The sequence below is a fragment of the Acipenser ruthenus genome, chromosome 9, assembly GCF_902713425.1.
Source record: "Acipenser ruthenus chromosome 9, fAciRut3.2 maternal haplotype, whole genome shotgun sequence".
Taxonomy (NCBI): domain Eukaryota; kingdom Metazoa; phylum Chordata; class Actinopteri; order Acipenseriformes; family Acipenseridae; genus Acipenser; species Acipenser ruthenus.
In genome coordinates, this window is record NC_081197.1 from 5,103,813 (window position 1) to 5,122,337 (window position 18,525).

The following is an 18,525-nucleotide window of genomic DNA, read 5'->3' on the forward strand; positions in this document are numbered from 1 at the left end:
TTATTACGATATATAGCTTCATTCATTTATTAATTTCGATATTTTTATTTATTTATTCATTTTTTTTTTTTTTTTTTTAATTTTGGCATAGACTATCTCTTCCATCGCTGAAGTAACGCATCTGCTGTATGGAAATGGCGTGTATTTATTTAAAGGCATTTTTTAATTTGAACAAACGGACCAATGAGATTGCTATCCTCGTGACAGTAGCCAATAACGAGTCAACGAGAGAGACAATACGGTACGAAACTTAGGACAAAATCGTTGTCTCGGCAGTTTTTCATAATTTTATCAGCGATTTAAAGAAATTACAGAGATGCCTCGAGGGGCTGGTAAAAGGAAAGAGGGAAAACCGGTCAGGCGTCAACCTCGACCATCAACACCAGAGCCTCGGGCTGTTCGAAGGGACAGAAGCCCCCCAAGGGCCAGACGAGAGAGCCCGCGGGGTGAACAACCAAAGGCCCGACCCGTTCGAGGGGAGAGAAGCCCCCCAAGGGATAGGCGAGAGAGACCGCGGGGTAAGGAGACCAAGTTGATCCATTTATTTTATTTTATTTAATAAGGCAGCTGCAACAATCCAAGTTATTCAGTATAGGAATGTAGACTATTTAGAAAGGTGCACATTCTAATTTGAAAGAAAGAAAACTGATTAAAATAATAAATCAAAGTTGTCTCTCTTTTAATGTTAAAAAAAAAAGTGGGCGCGGGACGCTCAGCACAGATCGCAAACACCTGTCTTGCGCCTCAGGTAAAAAAAAAAACCGTGCGCTTTTAATCCAGACAAGAAGCACTCATCTAAAATATCAGTGCAGCAGGTGAGCGCAGCATTGACGCAAGTGTACCGCATTATTTGGACTCAAAGTAGAGGCGATCTGTGATCAATTACAAATCTGCCTTTAAGTCTTCAGATTTGTGGTAGCTCCGTATTGCAAAACAGTTTCCATCTGTTTTCATGGAAGGTTTTGGGGTGCTGTTCGGCAGACACCGTCTTTTGATGGGGTATTCTGCATACACGCTTCATCCTGCAGTTGTTTAAGCAGAAGCTGTTAAAGGGTGCTGAGTACCTAAATAAACTAAAGCAAATTAACATGATTGAATTTCTGATTATTAAAAAAAAAAATGTTCTATTTGAGAACATTTCTGCGCATAATTATTCGCTCTTGTTTAAATTCTGTATTGATTTCTGCGATCGTGGAATTAAATATTGTTAGATACTGAACACTTAATTTATAGTCAGTGCTTAGAAATTCTGGCCTGTGATTGGTTAAAACCTCATCACAGGCGCAAAAATAGATTTAACTATTGCCCTCACATCCTTACACCACCGGGCAAGTCTCCATGTCTGTCATGTGATTGGTTCACATCGCTGTCAGTCCACGCCCTAAACAACAAGATAAAATGGCTGAATGAAAAAACTGATGAACAGCGATTGTGTGATCTAACAGAAAATTAATTGCAAAGCATACTACAAAGACTGCGGTATGAACTTTAAAAACATTTTCTGTTATTTATGTATGTTATTTACTAATGCTGTATCAGCTATATTTAAACAAAATACTGTAAAGCCATAAATATTTACAAGCAAAATATTTGGTGAACCACAGCCATAAAACCTATTTTGCACCAGATTTGTCGGCGACCTGTTGCATTGGTAGTTATATGTGCAGCACTAAGATATTCGTGCAAAAAATGGTTTTTTTTTTCCATACGTGAAAAATGCATAATAAAAGGCTTGGAAATATTTATGCCTTTATAGTATATAAAGTCATATGTACTATCCAACCTTGCCTCATTATTTTGACTGACTCGTATATTAAATATGTACTGCAGACTCATAATGCAGCTCATAATGAAAATGAAATGCCGGGAAGACTGGTGTTACCTCCTGCGGCTTCGGGCACTGTAGTCCCCTGCCGGTAACAATAGTCTTCCCTCGGGTCAATCATTTTCCACTAGAGCCCTCCTCTCCAGTCTATATATATATATATATATATATATATATATATATATATATATATATATATAGTACTGGTATTTACAGCTTCCCTATGCATTTTCAGCGGAGGTACGCAGAAGATATAGACCTGGTGCTCGAGCCCTTATGGAAATAAGAAAGTACCAGAAGTCTACCGCACTCTTGATTAGAAAGGCACCGTTTTCAAGGCTGGTAAGACATTTATGTGTTTTTAAGTAAAAAAAAAAAAAGACAACTATTACCTGGAAGGTGTTTTTGTTTTGTTTTGTTTATCGGCCTCCGTTGGTGTGAAGTACTCCATGAGACAACGGGGTCTATATTAATGATCTAAACAGTAACTTCGGAACCTCAACCTCAGTGGATTAATAGGGTTTAAAGGGTTAATCTTCATACAGTACCGGCACACTTTTTAACTTAACTCTATATGGGGGGCCTAACACCTGCAGCACAGGAATTGCATTCATAGTGTGGTGGTTCCAGTAATTATCTTCACCTGCTTGAAAAAAAAAAAACAATCTAATAAACTAAACGTTCTGCTGCGTGATAAGATGGTGCAGTGCTAATGGTGCAGTGCTAATGAGAGTTGAGGCAGTTATTTTTAGTAGTTTGGTTATTGTAGAAATAAAGACAGATGCAGGACACTGCAATAGAATTAAATAAGCATGCAACACTGAGATTAAGAAATACTGAATATCTGCTGTTAGTAAGAATTTTCAGGCTTCGCAACATTCTCATATATCTAAACAGGCTTTAGGCAGAATATTCAGAGCCTGTCTGAGATAATAATCCTGATAATGATGCACTTTCTCATAATTTGAGCTGCATTATCATCCAGTAATGCACCTGAAAAGTGAAGGTATTGAGGTGTATGATGATCTCTCTTCTGTCTAACTACCAGAGGCACTTCTTGTTGATTTTAGGTCAGGGATATAGCCCAAAATCAGCATGCAGATTTCCTGTGGAGAGCAGAGGCTTTAGCAGCTTTGCAAGAGGTACTATATGCGTTTTTCAGTGCAGTTCAGTACAGTGCCATAGACTCGCTAATATGATAAAAATGGGACCAGACCCTCTTCAGATTAGTGATCTGTTACTAGAAATTGTTTTATGTTTTTGATGCTCTACTGACTTCAGTAATACACTTTTGCAATACCTTTTGTAGCTTTAATATGCACTGATAGGAAGGGTATACAACTATTACAATGGCTCATGTGGCTGTATGTCGTTGAATGACATACGGTTTTCTCAACAGTCTGCAGAATCGTTTATCGTCCGTCTGTTTGAGGATGCCTATCTGTGCACCATCCATGCACGCAGAGTGACGTTATTCCCACGTGACATACAGTTAGCAAGGAGAATCAGGGGACCGCAACATGGCCTGGGCTGAATCCAAAGTTACTTTTTTAAAATAAAAATATTGTTTTTTTGTTTTTATACCTGTACAGCTTATTGAAGTTTGTTAAGTGCTGTGCAAATGCAATGTTTTGCACAGTAGTTTTATGTCAATTTGTATTCAATAAAATGAAATTCTTCTATTTGTGGATCATTTGGTTTTGTGTTCATTTCCATACAGTGTAAGCACAAGACCACCAACAGATAAGAATAAATATACGGTGTATAGAGTTGTTTTGATGTGTACGTTTGATAAATCGATTTCACATGCATGTGCTTTCAGTATATGACAGATCTTGAACTATTACCTGAATGTCTAGAGACAATGTAAACATTATAAATATGGAAGGACACTGTAACAAATAAATAAATAAAAGAACCTGCCATAACACAGTCAATAGGGTGTAAGGTTACTATGGGTAGAAAGGATGGCACCTATTTGATGTGATATGTCAGCAATATTCAAGATGTAGGGGAAAAAAAGGGATCCCTATTTTTTAACATTTGCTCTGTACTTAAATGTTGGGGAACATAAGCAAACTGGACCACCAACAAGGTTGTCCGTGTAGAATTACTGCTTTAAATAACTTTGTATCTTTGTCTTCGGACAATGCAGCGTGCTTGTGATTAGGAATGTATTGAGTCAAAGGACTTGAAAGACTGATAACCAAGGCTGTAAAACCCCTCTTATTAACATTATCAACATTATCACTGGTCCCCTTGCCATGCCTATACTGCATTTCTAATGTCTTACCATGGCTAGCTATGGCTCTTGTCATGCTTGAACCTCCTTATATGTTTTGTACCAGCCTGTGTTTTACCACGCTTTCACTGTGCATTTACAATGATATACTATATTTTGCCATGGTAAACCACAATAAACTTTAAGGGTGTTAATGGAATGCTTACTTTATTCTACATCATCAGTCTGCCAAAGACCATCTTAACATCTTAGCCGCACTGCAATCAACAGTAATATCTCTGAATCGTTAGGTTACGCACGCAGTGATACTCGTAAAGCAGACGCCCTGGATAAGGGCGTCTGCTAAGAAATAAATAATAGTAAAGCACCACAGTGGTGCTGCTGTAGGAGGTAGTGGATGATGATGATGGATGAATTTTTTTCTAAAGACACGTATGGTTATGTGCCAAAGCCTCAGGCAGCTGGGTTTATCTCGCAGGGCTCCACTCTGCAATGCCCAGCTACGCTTGTAAATAATTAACAATATTACTATAATACAGTGTAGCTATTGAACACAGCCAATAAACACTGCAGCTAGTGATACAAAAAAGGGTTTTATCTGTCCCCATGACAGCAGCTAATGAAGAGCAAAACGGCTCTAGACACAGGCTTTAAGTCCAATTGAAGCGAAAGGTTTGAGCGCTTGATGATACTTGACTTGCTGCCTCCGCTGCACAGGTAGCGAGGCTTGCTTTACTCCGCACAGATTAATCATGCTCAATTGCACAATCATTCATCCACTTACTTTATCACAAGTAGACAAAAAACAGAAGTTTCTGCTCCTTAGTTTGTGTCTGGTACATTTGATTACCCTGCTTGCTACCCTCCTATCTCTCCCACTCACTTCCTGCTCTGACTGCAAATGGCCTTCATAGTGGGTCAGCTGCCAGTGCATTGTGAGAGTACAAACGGGTGGGTCTTGTCCAGTGTTTACTGTTTCTGTGATTTGAGCCAGTGTAGCGTGGCTTTTCTTTTCCACAAAATGTGATCCACAGGTTTGATCTGTCGTGTCCCGCTTGGTGGTTTACTGCAAACGTTGCCATTCAAGGAACACCTCACCTAGATGAGGGATGGAAAAAAGATTCCCATTGCTTAGCACTTTGATCCATTCCTGGTTTTACTATGAGTTTAATTAGACACACCTGAGCTTGTTACCTGTACACTGTGGCTAATCAAGCTTGTAGTAAAACCTGGAATGGGTGAAACAGCTGTGCAATAGGAGTCTTATTATTATCCCTGTATGTGGACATGTTGGTCATTTTACTTCTCTATCATTGGTTCTGATATGATTTGGATTATTTCTGGTAGCGTTCCAAATCTGTCCACTCTATCGTTCTCAAGATACGACTGGAAGTGTGTGATGTACATACAAACAAATGCACAGTACATTTAAAATGCAGTCTAACTGAATTATTGTACCACCTTACAGCAGTAAAACTATATGTATTTCTTATATAGGAACCCCTTTCCTTTATTAGCTGATTCACTGGTTATCCTGGTCATTGGTTCATAATTAGAGCTAAAGTGTTTAAAAGGATTAACCTGCCATCTAGTGGTCACTTTTTGCAACAACTCCAGTTTAGTCTTCAACAACTGAGGGCTGGTATCACAGACTGATTAGTCCAAGATTAGTGTTAGTCTGGATCTGTGAAACCGACCACATACATTTAATAAAGTGATGACTTCAAGCCAGTGGAATACTACTTAAATTACTCTGCAGGCTGAAATAAGGTTTAACTGCCATCTTCAAAAACTTTACACAATGTATTATTCAAGAATACCTGAAAGAAAAGGGGTTATAGAGGTCGACAGCTGTAAGACTGATTATATTTGACCCCCAGTTATTTTTTCATATAATCAATGAGAAAATTGTATCAGCATTTCATGGTAAAATAGCAAAGTAATTCAGAAAATCTCAGACAAACAAAGTTACCAGTATCTTCAAATGAACAGGTGAAAGGTCCCTCATAAAAGATTACCACCTGCATGCTGTGCTGTGTGTAAAAGATTACCACCTGCATGCTGTGCTGTGTGTAATTGTCCTTGCTTATCTGTTTGCTGTGCTTTACTAAACTTCTGCAATGGTACACCACAGTACACACTGCATAGTGACCTGTTTTACAAATGCCTTATACTTACCCTGGTTCAGTGGTTCTAGGATCAAACATCACTGGTAAAATTGTCAAAATTCAAGGATATAATGCTGCTGTACGGCAGGTCGTCGTAGTTTCAGCAAGTGTCCAGCAGAGGGCAATTCAGTGGTAGGGGTGCAAGCAGTTAACATACAGTAGGCAACTGCTAGCTCTCTAAAGAGATGTGATTTATCATGAGATGATAAATAAGGAGTTCTCTTGGTGAGATTTTTTTTTCATTATAAAATAAAAGGAGCATTAAAAGTACACCATGGTTCTGTTTTTGTTCTTTTATCACAAGTGATCTAAACAATGTAGGAAGCAACTATTAATAGTTTTATTTCAGTAGGCAGTGACTCCCTTGTAGTTGTTTACAGTGGATTATCTTAAGCCATATATTGATGGTGATGTAAATGTACTGCTCTAAAACATGTTACCTTTTTCCTGCATTTTACTAATGTAAAGTACAGTCACCTACAGTAACATTTTTGTTAGATTTTATAACTCCGATTTTTTTATCCCCAATTCCAGAGTTAATGAAAATTGAATACTGATATTTTTTGGATGTTGCTTTCATGCAGCATTTCCTTTAGAAAATAGTAAAGTGATATTTTATACTATCGACTGTGTGTTCTCTCTCATTATCTGGTTTTGTTTCTGCTGTGACCACTAGGGGGTGTTCAAGTGTAATTTCTGCCCCGACTGCAACTGTGAGTTAGTAAACGATAATGTGTATACTACCCCCTAGTGGTCATTATTGTCAATGACCTTTACATCAGAAATTGAACTTGGGGGGGGGGGGGGGGACAGATAAAAAATTATCTAAGTAGAAATAACAAAAGAGAACACACATAAAGATTTATTAAACTAGTAAGAAATTAAATATTCCAAAAATATAGATGGTATAATATAATCACTTTTTTAAAGGCTGCCATTGTATATTGATGTCATTAACAAAGATGAACCTCAGAAAATTGCAAGCTTTTCAGGTTCAACAGACCTCCAAAGGGTTGAAAGCTATTTAGTGAGGCTCCCCCTCCTCACCCCCCGACACACACCATTTGAAACAGTGCCTCATAGTTTTAGCGTTCATTCTCTGAATTATGAATGCGCTTTCATAAGCTCTGAAAAGAGAATTCCACCCTTTTTTGTCTTCAGTTTTCAATAATCTGTGTCAGACTGATATAAAAGCCCTTTCCCTTTGAAATGCTGCTTTGCATGAAGGTTGGGTTCATACACTGAGAAATCAGTAACTTGAGATACATGCGCCGACTAAAATAAATGCTGGTAAGAAAATAGTTGGGCTACTTAACAAGTGAATAGCTCTTATTCCTTAACCTGTTGTATCCCCCCTGCATACTGAAGGTGTTGCTGACTTACTCTGTCAGTGTCTTAATGTCTGGTACACAGCTGTGTACATCATTCCCTGTCACATTGGTTCAGCCTCTGGACATACCAGTGATACAGATCTTTTCACATATCCTTTTTTATTTCTTTTTACAAACCATTCAAAGCTGTCGTTCTTTTGCAGTAAAAAATATAGGGGAAAAAATGTACTCAATTTGTTGCTGCAGTGCCACTTGTTTTTCTGCAGACAACGGATTTCAACTCAGACGGCAAATAACATGTATTTGGCAGGTCACTAGGGAGTCCCTAATAAAAGTTTACCTCTGTATTTTTGCATGGTATTTGTGCAGTTTTCCCCTCATGCTTTTCCCATGGTTATACCATAGTTTACCCTGGTTTGCCTTCTTTACCATACCTTGCTGATCTTTACAGTGCTCCCCTATGCTTTACCATGCTTTCAAAATGCTTTATTACACTTTGCTGTGCTTTTACTGTAGTAAACTTTTATGAGTAAAACAAACTAAAATACCCAAAAAGCCGGCTCACTAATGAAAACCTATGAGGATAATCACGTTCATCCCTTCATTGGAAAGCTATCAGCTGCTGGCGGTAGGGCTGAAGGATTATTTGAAGATTCAATTGACACACTGATTAATTTCCTGCATAATACCTTTATATGAATATCTCCAAACACTTTCAGTTATCCTGTGAGTTCTATGAAAAATAGAGTAAATTTATTTGTTCATTCTTTAGAAGTTTCATTTTTCAATAGAGATGTGCTGAAATGCCCCAGTGGTGGATAGTGCTATAGTGCCATCATTAGCCATGGCCAGGTTCTTTAGTACAGCACAACACAATGTACATCATTCATATCTGCACTTTAACAGGCAAACCTTTATAAAGGCTGTTTGCCATTGACTTTTATTAGGATTCTAAATCTGTGTATCCTTTGATATGCAGGATACTGTCCACATTTGATATACAGGGCATCACAAAGTCTTCCAGCGACCGCATAGCCTTGCAACCTGTCACCGAATGATTGATTAATATATTAAAGTCTTACTCAGAGCCGAAAAGGCACTTACTGGAATATTTTATTAAAAACCAGGATAGTAAAACAAGGAAAGACCAAAACCCTTGTCATATAATAACTAGAGGATGCATCAAGTGCTGGAAAAGTGTTGGTCCCCTCAAAGCGAGCTGTAGTGATCACTGCAATATCTGAACATCACAGGTGAATTAAACCAGACAGGACCTGTCAAAAATACACTGTGATATAAGTAAGGTAATATTGCGTGGTCTGAAAGAGGTCCTTTTGTGCAATTATGGGAAGACCTCACTAGATGTGGATATGAGATACAGTGCAATGGACAATACCTATCACCAGAGATCAAAGATGACAACCACTCCAGCATAACTGAATAGCTATAGATCACATGGTTGTAAGAAACACATAATAAGCCATTTGTTGCTGGTCTGCTTACTGTATGTGTTAATGAATCATTTTCAAAAATTAAGAGCATCAATAGGATACTAGCAGTACTTTCCAGGTTAATATTTATTGTATTTTAAATCATCTAACTGTTTGCTAAATCATGTGTAAATTAATCTATAATGGAAAGTTATCCCTGACAAATAAATGCATACATGCTAATACATCGCTGTACAGTGTTTAAAGTCATTTCTACAGGTATATCAAACTTGATTAAATGATCAAACTCTTCTTAAAACAGAAAGGAAGCCTTAAATACATTTAAACTAAAAACGGTGGCTCTTTCAAATACTGTGCTACTTTATAACAAACAGCTTTGAATGGGGTCAGCCAAATGAATACCTTGAGAAAGTTGGAAGTGTCAGGTGAGATTACACAGCTTGCCAGTCATGAAACTCGGCATTAATGCATCTGGCTGTCCTTGGAGGCCTTCAGTCCAAGTACTGACCAGGCTTAGGGACCAGAATCCTTATACAGCTAAGACAAAAAGTTTTGCATCACCCTACAGAATATATATATTATGTCTCAATCCTAAAATTCTAGGTGATGCAAAACTTTTGGCCATAGCTGTACATTAAGTTAATATAAATTTCACTACATGACAAAAATGTTATTCCAAGGCTATGGTGTGTGAATGTTTAAAGTAATAACTAGACAACTGGCAACAGCTGGAAAATGCAGTGTGATAAAATACACATTTAGATTATTTTGTATTCATTCGGCTGGCCTTTATTTCACTGTAGTTCACCAGGAAATAAAACAAAAAACAGCAGGGTTCCTGTATTATTTGATGCCACAGAATAACATTGTTATTAGCACTGCAGCACCACCTTGTGGCTGGGATGTAGACAAGTTATGTATCTCTTCTAGGGACACCAATAGCATAATCAGTTTAATCATACTCAAAAAGATTGCAGTTAAAACATTGGATTGATACACATAACTGTAAGTGTTCAGTAATGGTAATACAATACTTTATTTATGAATAAATGGTACACAAAATATATATATATACTGTATATACTGTATATGTATGATTCTATAAAAATGAATATGAATACACTGGAAGGTGCAGATAATAAGAAAACTGATTAGGAAACAAAAACTGTTAAAACATTGCAGCATTTACTTTATTAATTAAATGTGTCTCTAGTGGTTAGTGCAGTGCCGAAAATTATGCATTGTGCCAATATTTGCGCTAAGTAACATCCCATTATAAAGGTGAACAATCAGCTGAAATCTCTATTAATGTTTAACCCCAAGCTAATATAAGTGTTAAATGAGCCTCGATGCAGATATGGTTATAGAAATGGCTTGACTCGGCTGGATGCACATTCAGTTATTGAGCATTTTTGACAGGCCAGGTGTTTGTCGAAGTTTTTTGTTTAGGTAGCAGGCAATGCCTACCATCAACAGGGCGATCAGGGAGAGGAACCCCACAGCAATTCCCAGGCCAACGGAGATGCTTGTAACTTCATTTACTTGTGCAGAAGCAATCGCTGGAAATTCAAAAGGAAGGATTAATAATGATGATTATTTTCCACATATTCATTGCTGGTACATGCACATATATACACATGACTAGTAGAATCCCCCTGTAATGCTGTGGTGAAGCATCACCGTACAGTTTGGATAGATACACGTCCTAAAGGATCCGTGGCGACAGCAGGCTGTTGCCAAGCCTTATTAAAAACAGTGCCTTAAAGTAAGAGCAGACGAAAACTGTGAGGGACAGCAATTTTTATAACAGTAAAAACTGCCAAATAGTTATAGAATACACAGAAAAAACAAACAGCCATAGCATTTGTCGACCAACTGCTTTATATGGGCACACTGTCTCACACAGAGGTTCAAGTGTCAAGATAACTGTGCTGAAGATCTGCCGATCCTTTGCTGATTTAATGCAAACATCCTGAATGCCATGAATAAAGTAAAAAGATCTTTAGCACAAAAGGGAGAAAGCAGCGATAATGTTCAAATGCTTAGAAGATGTAAGAAAATAGTACTGTACAATGGAAAAAGTTCATAATATTCAATTTCACGTGTTGAATATCATATTACGTGAGTTCGTTATGATTCTCAATTGCCCCGTCTGCCTGCTCCCACAGAGATTGCTTCTGAAAAGACTCCTCAATGATGATTGTGGGGAAGCATACTAACGTTTTTGCTTCCCCACTTCACTTCCCACAATCTGTCCTGAGCTATCTTTTTAGAAGCAATGGGATTTCACTGGAATAGTTGGTATGAAGGAAATATGCTTGGTATGACTTACCTGCTTCTTTGGACTGCAGCACTGCAGTTAACGAAGGAGGGAAAAAAAATACACAATGTGTTATTTGACAGTTATTTCTTTCTTTATTTAAAATATCCACTCAACAAATTCATATTTGGATTTAGTTCAGTGGCTTTAAAAAAAAAACACATTACTTATCAATAGAAAATGCTACTTTTTAACTTATAACAAGTAATTTGTGTGACTATAGATGTTGAACCGCTTTGACGCATGTTCTATTTAATTGATGTGCCTGCCTTTAGTATTCAACAGTTTGCTGAAATCATCACGAACTTCAAACACCGACTCAAGAACAATACCTGAAGGTGGTTGGCTATTCCACAACTTGAAGGATTGTGAAACGTTCCCTGTTTTTCCTGCGCTCTGTGGCTCTGCTAGTTTCTTAAAGGCTGTGTTTTAAGGGCATACCGCTCTCGGTGCTGGTTATGATCGGTCCTGAAGAGATGGTGGTGGGATCAGAGAGCACTGTCGGGGGAGGGGTTGCTCCCACTTCACGTCTCCTCCTCTTCGTGTTGCACTGCCAAGAGACAAAAAAGAGGAACTGAGAAACTGGGGACCGGCACTGATGAATGTCACAAGTGGGCTGTGGGTTCTTCCATCTCAAGTAGGACAACATCTTGAGAATTGGGGTGCTGGCATGTCACCGATTTCCATTGAAGAAATAATACAGAACCTTATCCATGTGAAGTTTCTCCCTCCCTCCCTCCTTGCTAACGTTTGAGCTAGAGGGTGTTTGAACAGCTCAGATCAGATTTCATTATTACAGCAGGACTCAATAGGAACAGAAGCATGCTGGATGTTAGTATTAGTCCATGGCTACAGCTTCCTAATGAATTTGAAAAGAGCTTGTTATCATGTTCCATACATTATCTAGCGAATACGCAAATAAACCAAGCGATTAGCTGGGTCAATTCAGAGAACATGCACAGTACCCAGTGGCTCTTTATTAGTTTGCACTTGTTAGGTTGTTAATTGGAGTTGTAAGGTGGAAATGGCAAATTTTATCCCACCTTCTGGTAGTATTTTGCAATGCAGCCTTTTTGTTCATAGCAGTGCTGTAATATTCTTTAATGGTGAAGTGCAATGACTACCTTGAAGTCTTTGCAGGCGCTGCTGTCACAGAGCCGGGTGATGCAGTGTAAATAGTAGGTAGAGACCGTCAGATTCTGCTGCTCAGTAAAGCGGAAAGCTGGGAAGCTGAACCTTGCATACTGGGTGTCACCGTTTACAATGATTGTTGTCCTTTTGTCTTCCGAACAGCTGTCAGAAATAATAAAAACAAAATAATGATTTGAATCAATAAATGCAATATACATGCATGCATGCGTTCATACATACATACATACATACATACATACATACATACACACACACATACATACATACACACATACATACATACATACATACATTCCTTAAATATTTTTTTAGTGTTCTCGTTACCCAGGCAACCTGCACTTTCCCTATGCTAGGAAAATATTTCACGTTACACGGGTAACTTCCACCTCCATCTCCTTGAGCAACATTTCCCATTCATCCCTTGTATGGCACACATAGGGTTGCCATATGACTTAATGCACGCTAGGACAGTTTGGGACAGTTCAGGCTTTTCCACTCTCATCGCAATGCATTCTGGTACATTTGACCTGTCTCAGGTACCTTTCACAGCAGGACTACGTTTCCCAGAATGCACTGGAGTGTGAGTTGAAAAGCCCGAACTGTCCCAAACTGTCCTAGTTTACACAGAGTCTTGTGGTAACCCTAGGCACACACCTCCTATATACCTCAAATAATCACTTACGTAACAAATAGATCAAAGTAGGTTGAGTTGCTGGGAAATTGAGAAGTGGAAGCATAGCAGCGATCAAGCAGAACGTTGAACCTGTAAAACAAGAACAGGAAAGGTGTTCCTATGTTTATACCAAATCACTTGTTGTCAAAATTCCAGGTCATTGCTCTGTGTGCAGATGCCATCCCATGCAAAGGATGTCTGGTACGGTTCTGAAGTTAAAAAATAACAATGCCTTTTGTGTTTAAAAGCAGTTCCTGAGGACAGTGTTAGTTTTTGTGATTGATACTTTAGTTAGTTGCCACAGTTGAGCTGCCAGAACCGAGATCAGATTTGCTTTGCAGCTCTCTTGCCAAACAGCGTGAGATGACATCTCTTACACAAGAAGAGACACACAGTGTATTCACTGATAAAACTAGAAGGACACTTTCATTAAAATGAAGAGGGAGTCATGTGGTGTGGCCAACATGACTTTTATATTTTCGTACCTGAATGTTTCATATTTAACTTTTAAGTCAAAAATCTTTCAATGCATATCTGACAACATATAACATACTTTAGCCGTTTGAACCATGAAAAAAAAACATATTTGTGAAACCATATACTGTATGTGTAATGATATTCAATATTGAATTTATATAAATTGGTTTAAGATATATTTAAATCAATTGTTCATACCATAGCAACATATTTGTGTGAAAAATAAAATCATGCTTCTGCTGTGGGTCTTCTATAGTGCTATGAAATGTAACACATGAGCTGCTCCTTACTTGCGTGTTAAATTAGTGGCCTTGACTTCCACATAAATATTGGTCTTTAAATTGAGTCCCGTCGGTGGTATTTGAAGTGGTGACGTGTAGTTTACATCCTGTCGCAAAACAAAAATAATCATGTATTAGCTTTCAGTCTTTTAAAAACTAAACATCTTTGTTCATTATTACTCAACTGAGAGACATGTTATTAGTTATATAAGCATATGCTATATTTCTATGCAAAAATATTTCCAGTTAGGCTACTTGTATTCATAATTTTATAGCTCCACCAATGTGCTGGACCTACTTTAAAAAGCTGGAGGCTCAGAGTACTGACGAAGCTTCCATTGTTGTCCTTTATTGCTATAGAGGACCCAACCCTGCAAAAGAAAAGTGCGAGAATACAAGCATCAGAAACCACTGGGATCTGTGGAAATGATATGAGGCAGACCTAGCACTGTTCTAAGTTATTTTCATATATTTTTTATTATCAAGCTGATTCTAGTAATCAGTGATGTAACGGCCAGTGTTGTGTGATACACTGCCGTTACAGAGTCTGCCCTGTCCCCACTGAGACGACATGAGGTTAAAAGCTCTAAAACCCTGAACGCAGACCAGCTGGCTCTTTTGCATTGCAGTTAAGAGTGAGCTTGCAGTGTGCGAGGTTGCCGGTTCACGCCCAGCCTCCGCACTCTTACAATGTCCTGTTGGATCCTGATTCTCGGATACAGAGCTGTTTGCTTCTCTCTCTCTCTCTCTCTCTCTCTCTCTCTCTCTCTCTCTCTCTCTACTGTAAAAAGCCTCTGTTTAATAGATCCAGTCATTTTATGTTTCACAATCACAGAAACATATTTGAAAGTAAACATGCATTTATTTTGTGTGTTTGCACACAATAAGCAAAGCAGGTAAGACATTGATAACGATTGGGCTACCACTGCTCTTGTGGGGCGGATGACTAATTACAATGTTTTGCATGCATCTGAAGACGAGTAGCATCACTTCAGGGGTAGTCTCAGGACTTGCAGGATTAATGACATGTTTCTTTTGTATTTTGATGTTCCTATTTGCAATACATGTTATTCACTGTGTTATCTTACACATCTATCTTGGTATTGTTAACAAGGTATTCCAGTGGGTAGGTGCAGGAGTAAAGGTACACAAGATCCTCGTTGTATGTCACGATGCCAATTGATGGATCGCTTGATCGGATGATGCCGCTGATGTTTATTGTCTGGATATTTGAGAAGTCCTGGAAGATCCCAGTCCCAGATGTGCTTGTTATCTAAAAAAAAAAATCAGTTATAGACAAGACTGTTGAGTGAATATTGGAATAGCAATCTAAATGAAAAATAGTTAATGCCACAGTACAGCTATGGCCAAATGTTAACCAATTTTGCTTCATAAAGTGATGCACTTGATAACAGTTTGATTGCAACAAACAAGTTCGGGAATACTTTTAAATTAAAAACAAAAAACACACAATGCCCAACGACTCAGTGATTCCGTATAAAATAATCTGAATGACAGTCAAATTGATTCTAGAAGAATTGATGAAAATAAAGTAGTGTAGAAATGATTTGATAGTGTTGCACAAGTGTTGCCTTGTCCTGCGAAGGGGCGCCCTTGATTAAGGAACCACCTCTGACACTGGCCAACCAAGGCTGGTTGATGGAGAATCACCGACCCCCTAGAAGCGAGGTACAGTGGCAAAGGAGGCGTGGGAGAAAGACTTCCAGAATATTATGGAAAAGGTGGGCTCAATATGTACAGCGATGGCCAAAAGTTTAGCATAACCTAGAATTTTAAGATTGACAAATAATATACTTCAAAATGATGTTGCAAAAGTCTACCGGAAGCCATAACAGTAGTACAGCATTTCATGTTAGATTTTGAAAGAATGCCACATTTTTCAATTTTTGTTAAGTATACGGAAAACTAGAAAGCGGTATGTAATTCAATATGTTAATGTAACATTATTCAGCAGGTTTCATTCGACTTTATGAAGCCATAGCTGTATGTGATTAGGCAACAGGATTTCTCACACCCAGAATTGCAGCAAGGCCTTCTTTCAGACCACTGACCTTGAAGACGCTTCCACAGGAAGAGTTTTCATTGATGGGAAATTGGAATCTGAGTAGCGGAGGTGTAGCAGTGGTATCCAACGTTCCTTTGCAGTTTGGGTCTTGAAAGCGATTGTTCAGTGCCAGGAGAGATTCGTTGTAGCCGGAGAACATCACCGGGCAGACAAATATTGCCAGCTCCATGGTACCGGTTCCACAGGTCACTAAGATGTCTGTCTTTTCTGCAGTTTATGAAAATGTGCAGGATGTTATACGGTTTAAAAAATAATGACAGAATCAACACTGGTCCTCAAGTACCACCCTGTAATGACCGCACGTATAGACAGCCTCCGACTTGAAACAACAGTTATATGTTCCTCTCCCGATTTCATTACAAATAAAACAATAGTAAAACTAGCCACACTAGCCCTGCACCCAGCCCTGACATTCTTCCATGAGAATGCTGAAAACACTTACATGAAAATCTTGATTTTCTAGAATGACTTTAATGTTACTGTACAATATTTTCTACTTGAACGCCTATTATATTTATTAAGAAATAGTTTAAGACCAACATAGCAGATGCAGCAGCATGGCATTTAAGGTCATGTTTTATGTATCATGTATAAGCTTTAGATCATTGCTTTTGTGTCTCAGGATGAGAACAGGCATACCTGGGCGTCTGTAGCTGTCTCCACATTCAGCAATTGTCAGACCCTGGCTCTCTCTCAGCAGAGTAAGTGCAAGAAGTAATGAGAAGAGAAAACCCATCATGTCTGTAAAATATATATATATATTTATCAGATGAAACCACACATGAGGGGCTTTGTTTGCTTGAAGCAAGATTACTAAAAAAGTACTAAGTATCAGAAGAGGTCAGTCTGAAGCTTCATCGATAGGTACAGTGGAAAGTGCTGCATTGAGCTCACAGCTCTCCCTTCTATCTATCAGTGAAAAAAGCTGCATAGCTCAAACCTGGTCACAAATCTTTAACACAGAAACACAGCTTTACCCAGAAACAGAGTTTGATATTCATGAAACTGTTCTAGAGTGTGGGTTTGAGAAGGCAACAGCAGTACAGTTGCATGAAACTCATCTATATCTACTGTAACGTATCGATACAAAATATTTTTTAATATCCTGCACGGGGGTGAGAATAAGACTAATAATAGAATAATATGCCATAGCATAGCAGTTTAATCCATTCCTGGTTTTACTATGAGTTTATTAAGACTCGTCTGAGCTTGTTACAGTATCTACACACTGTGGCTAATCAATAATGTTTAAACACCTGAAATTGATGAAACTTCTATGCAATATGAGTTAGATAATTGACTGCGGACACAGCTGGGTGCCTTAAAGACAGACAAGGTCAATAATCTACCGGGTATGATCAGGGTAGAGGATATTAATGCTATTATAAATATATATATTTTTTTTGGATTAGGATCTTTATCAAGTGTTTTTAGGTTTTATTTTGTACCAGATCGCTTAGGCTATATGGAATTTATGTCGCTGTTCAAAACAAGTTTCAAGATTTTGTAAGTAAAAGTATTATGTAATGGAACAATAATGTAATTACAGCGCAGCTATCTACATTGTGAAAATGTATCTTTAAAATAATGATAATGCTAACTGAATTGGTTTAATTCTCCCCCTAGACTGACCTCCTAAATGAAGCAGTAGAATAATACATACCTTTTCCACACTACCTGTATATTCCTGCGAGGGTAGGTTCTGTGCCAGTTGCTGTACGGTGGATATTCAGCACTGTGTATTTATAGATGGCAACTCAGCTGGGATTGGACCAAAACAAGGTCACTAAGGTTTGGCACAACGTAGTCAATACGCCTAAAGTGAACAATTCACTTTTCAGGATTAGAAGCCACGGACCTACCTCAGGCTAAATATGAAATTCTACACATCAGCTTCAGAGTCGCCAGGGAAAAAAGGTGCAGCTGGCTTTGTCGATTTAGCGTTAAATGCCTGTGTTCCTCACATGCCATTGTGAAACAGTGAATACAATAGCAACATCTTGAGGGAATACGCACATGGGGGGTTTCAAAGCTTTCTGTTCTTTTGGTTGAACATCGAACAATAGAAAGATGGACTTTACAAACACATTGTCTCAATTGTTGAAACAAAAATGGACCTCTGGATAATTTATTGTAGTTTTCTTTTCTTTTTTTGTATTGTATTGTATTTTCTTTCAAGAAAAAGGGCTCAAGGATTGAAGTTTAGTGATTTAGCTTCCACAGACCCCAAAGAATTCGCTTGAAAGATATGGTACCGATTACAAAAGTTTACTGTTGGACACTTGGAGGCCATATAAATAAAAGAGCATATTTTGGAGACATTAGTATCCAGCGCTAGTTATCCACTCACAGTAATGTTATCTCCTCTTCACCTGAACCTTGTAGTTAGTGGTGGACAGAACAAGCTGAGTTATTGACATCTCTATTCTAAACAGCAATCAATCTGATCAGTCTGGTAGTCCTGTACGTTACTAATATTCAGCAATACACATAAAACTACTGGTTCTTTGTACTAGCCA

General features: G+C 38.3%; 2 protein-coding genes across 4 annotated transcripts; one reads left to right on the plus strand and one right to left on the minus strand.

Moving 5' to 3' along the window:
* The first annotated feature begins 250 nt into the window (after positions 1–250).
* On the plus strand, positions 251–3,515 carry LOC117406317 (histone H3-like centromeric protein A). Of its 3 annotated transcripts, none has more exons than XM_059030536.1 (4): positions 251–518; positions 2,061–2,167; positions 2,896–2,967; positions 3,225–3,515. In XM_059030536.1, exons 1-4 carry the CDS (start codon positions 317–319, stop codon positions 3,357–3,359), a joined length of 516 nt encoding a protein of 171 aa, XP_058886519.1. In that variant the 5' UTR covers positions 251–316; the 3' UTR covers positions 3,360–3,515. The 3 variants fall into 3 exon arrangements, 2 of the variants coding, with proteins under 2 accessions (XP_058886519.1, XP_058886520.1); XR_009329550.1 differs by lacking the exon at positions 251–518 and adding an exon at positions 1,336–1,479; XM_059030537.1 differs by lacking the exon at positions 2,896–2,967.
* Positions 3,516–8,816: 5,301 nt separating this feature from the next.
* On the minus strand, positions 8,817–17,711 carry LOC117405210 (zona pellucida-like domain-containing protein 1). Its single transcript, XM_059030897.1, has 11 exons — positions 17,670–17,711; positions 16,646–16,747; positions 15,993–16,213; positions 15,009–15,193; positions 14,219–14,291; positions 13,930–14,027; positions 13,172–13,252; positions 12,462–12,630; positions 11,779–11,887; positions 11,350–11,370; positions 8,817–10,576 (listed from the first exon to the last, which is right to left on the minus strand). Exons 2-11 carry the CDS (start codon positions 16,743–16,745, stop codon positions 10,413–10,415), a joined length of 1,221 nt encoding a protein of 406 aa, XP_058886880.1. The 5' UTR covers positions 16,746–16,747; positions 17,670–17,711; the 3' UTR covers positions 8,817–10,412.
* Between the last annotated feature and the right edge of the window lie 814 nt (positions 17,712–18,525).